Here is a 2,424-nt window from a genome sequence, read left to right as displayed (position 1 = left end):
TTATATACTTAATACAATGTATATGTTAAATTCTTGCCATATTTCTATACATATATATATGAGTTTTAACTCATCATCAGCCGACGTACATACATAATATGTATATGCTCATTTGTAGTTATAATAATCTTTCATCTAGGTATATACATAATTATGCAAGTCGTGATAAACGCTGATGCTCGTGTAAGTGTTTTGCAACATAGGATATACACGCATATACCTTGCAGCTGGTCTTTCTTCTATAATTATTATTGCCTGCAGATATAGACAATATTAGAAAACAATGTATTACGTATTTGCGCATTAGTTTTCCGATGCTTGGACTATAAACCAAGAATTATATAGACTCGAAGAAATGTTCGAAATATATATATAATTATAACTACAGTTTTGATAAATAAATTTTCGTTGTGGCAAATTGTACAAAAAGACAGCATAATTTGGAGATGCAGAAATTTTACGCGCGATTAAGAAACTGATGTTACAAAGTTACAATAAATATGTTAGATAACTTGTCTTGAAGAAAAAATGCGCAGATATCTTTAAAATTTCTCAGAAATCATTTTCCTCACATTGGCAAACTTATTAATTTGCATTCTGGAAACTCCGAATACTCGATTGCGTAACGATAGACGTAATCAGCGTGTGACCCACTAATGTCTTTGAGCATTTCAATTAGTCCATCTAATATATTGTTCATTGTCAGGTACATCCAATCTATATTAAGAGTGTGATTCACACACACGCAAATGAATGTAGGTACATAATAGAGTTATAGAAGTCCGTGCTTACATTCTACAAACGAGAGAAAAAATATAAAGATTATTTATTAACAACATAATTTTATTAACAATAAATTTATCAATTTTGTTTATCACGCAAACATGTGCTGTATGTCTAACGTAGCACAATTTTCTATTTTATAAAATAATAGTTTTACAATAAATATTGCAATTGATGTCTTCCATTTAGTGACACAAGTCAACACAAATGTCGTTTTATCATTCTTTGCATTCCGTGAATATCTAACAATGACAAAACGATACTTGTGTCGATTTGTATCATTAAATAGAAGGCATTTATTATAACTAAAACAATATAGTTATTATATAACTTCTAACAGTTTTTAAAAGTTATTACAAATAAAAATAGAAAAAGTACATTGTATCATGTTCAACTCATCCCCAGTTAGGTTATTAAACAACTTCCTGAGAATGCAAGTCACTTGAATAAATTTAAATGCAGAAAGAATGCATAAAAAGAAATTTCTCATAAAAAAAGTAAATATTAAATAATGATATTTCGTGTATACTTATATCTTCATTAATTTATTGAGAAATAGCGGAGTTTCTAATAATCCCTAAAAGGGAGAAAAGTAAAAAAAAACGTTGATTGATTAATAGCACTTAAGGAAGATTTATTTTGGAAGCATTAAATGTATTACTAATTCTTTACACATACATACACATACACACATATGTGTTTTATTATCTTTCTTATTTTTTTTCTTTCAATAAATTGTCTATCGCTATTTTATTAACATGCATATATCTTGATCGATCAGAATAGACATCATATGTATGGCTTTTTATAGAAAATAAAAATCTCTCAGGGACTGTTAAAAATGCAATTTTCAAAAGGATAGTTTCTCAGTCGACAAGTCAAAACTCGATCGCTCTAAAAAAATCGCTGCTTCATTCGACGATTGTTCCTGATCGGACATCTCGCACACGGAAACACGTCCTTTTACGCCATCAGATCAGAACGCGGAGAGAATGCAGCGGTATAAAACGATGCGCTCATCAGTTCGCGCAATCATACGTCGAGCAGTGTCGGCAAGTAGTGGACCACGATTCATAACGACAGGTTCGTAATATGTTCGTGTCTGTTGTTTCGCGCAAGGAGATTCGTAGGCGGCAGTGGCGTGTCTTTTTGCGCGCGATGACGCATACGGATCGAAAATTCACGGCCGACTTTCGTGAAAATTCCGCGAGGAAGTCCTACGGAAGAAATATTTCATTTAACACACAGATCTAATTATAATTCTTATAACATTTCTCCCGTTATTACGTTCATTAATAGCTTTTAATTGCGCGTTTGTAGACTTACTGCATGAACGAATTCGGCAATTCAACCAAGAATCTTTAAAGGTTTGTTCGCGTCGCATGCCCTTAACATGCTCTAAAATGAATCTATTATATATAACATTTATTCACTCTAACACGCTCGTTGAAGTGAGTAGGAGCTATAGCAGGAGCACATTGGAGCATACTGGAGCATACGACGCGAACAAACTTTAAGTAAAGATTATTAACTCTCGTTTTATTATTTACATGTATAACAAGTATCTCTTTTATTTAATAATAAATTAATTTTTTATTTTTACTTTATAATAAATAATTATCATAAATAATTTGTGCATAA

At 31.3% G+C, this 2,424-nt stretch overlaps 1 protein-coding gene across 1 annotated transcript in view; it reads left to right on the top strand.

The window, feature by feature from the left end:
- Positions 1–1,644: 1,644 nt before the first annotated feature.
- The window catches only part of LOC108746346 (astakine-like), a 1,756-nt gene continuing 976 nt past the window's right edge, over positions 1,645–2,424 (top strand). The window contains exon 1 of the mRNA XM_018483055.1: positions 1,645–1,870. Coding sequence (XP_018338557.1) covers positions 1,776–1,870 — 95 coding nt within the window. The 5' untranslated portion in view covers positions 1,645–1,775. The remainder of the gene's footprint in view (positions 1,871–2,424) is intronic.

This window comes from Trachymyrmex septentrionalis, unplaced genomic scaffold (genome assembly GCF_001594115.1).
Source record: "Trachymyrmex septentrionalis isolate Tsep2-gDNA-1 unplaced genomic scaffold, Tsep1.0 scaffold168, whole genome shotgun sequence".
NCBI classification, from domain to species: Eukaryota; Metazoa; Arthropoda; class Insecta; order Hymenoptera; family Formicidae; genus Trachymyrmex; species Trachymyrmex septentrionalis.
Note: the sequence above shows the minus strand (reverse complement) of the source record. Positions and strands in the feature narration are given on the sequence as shown.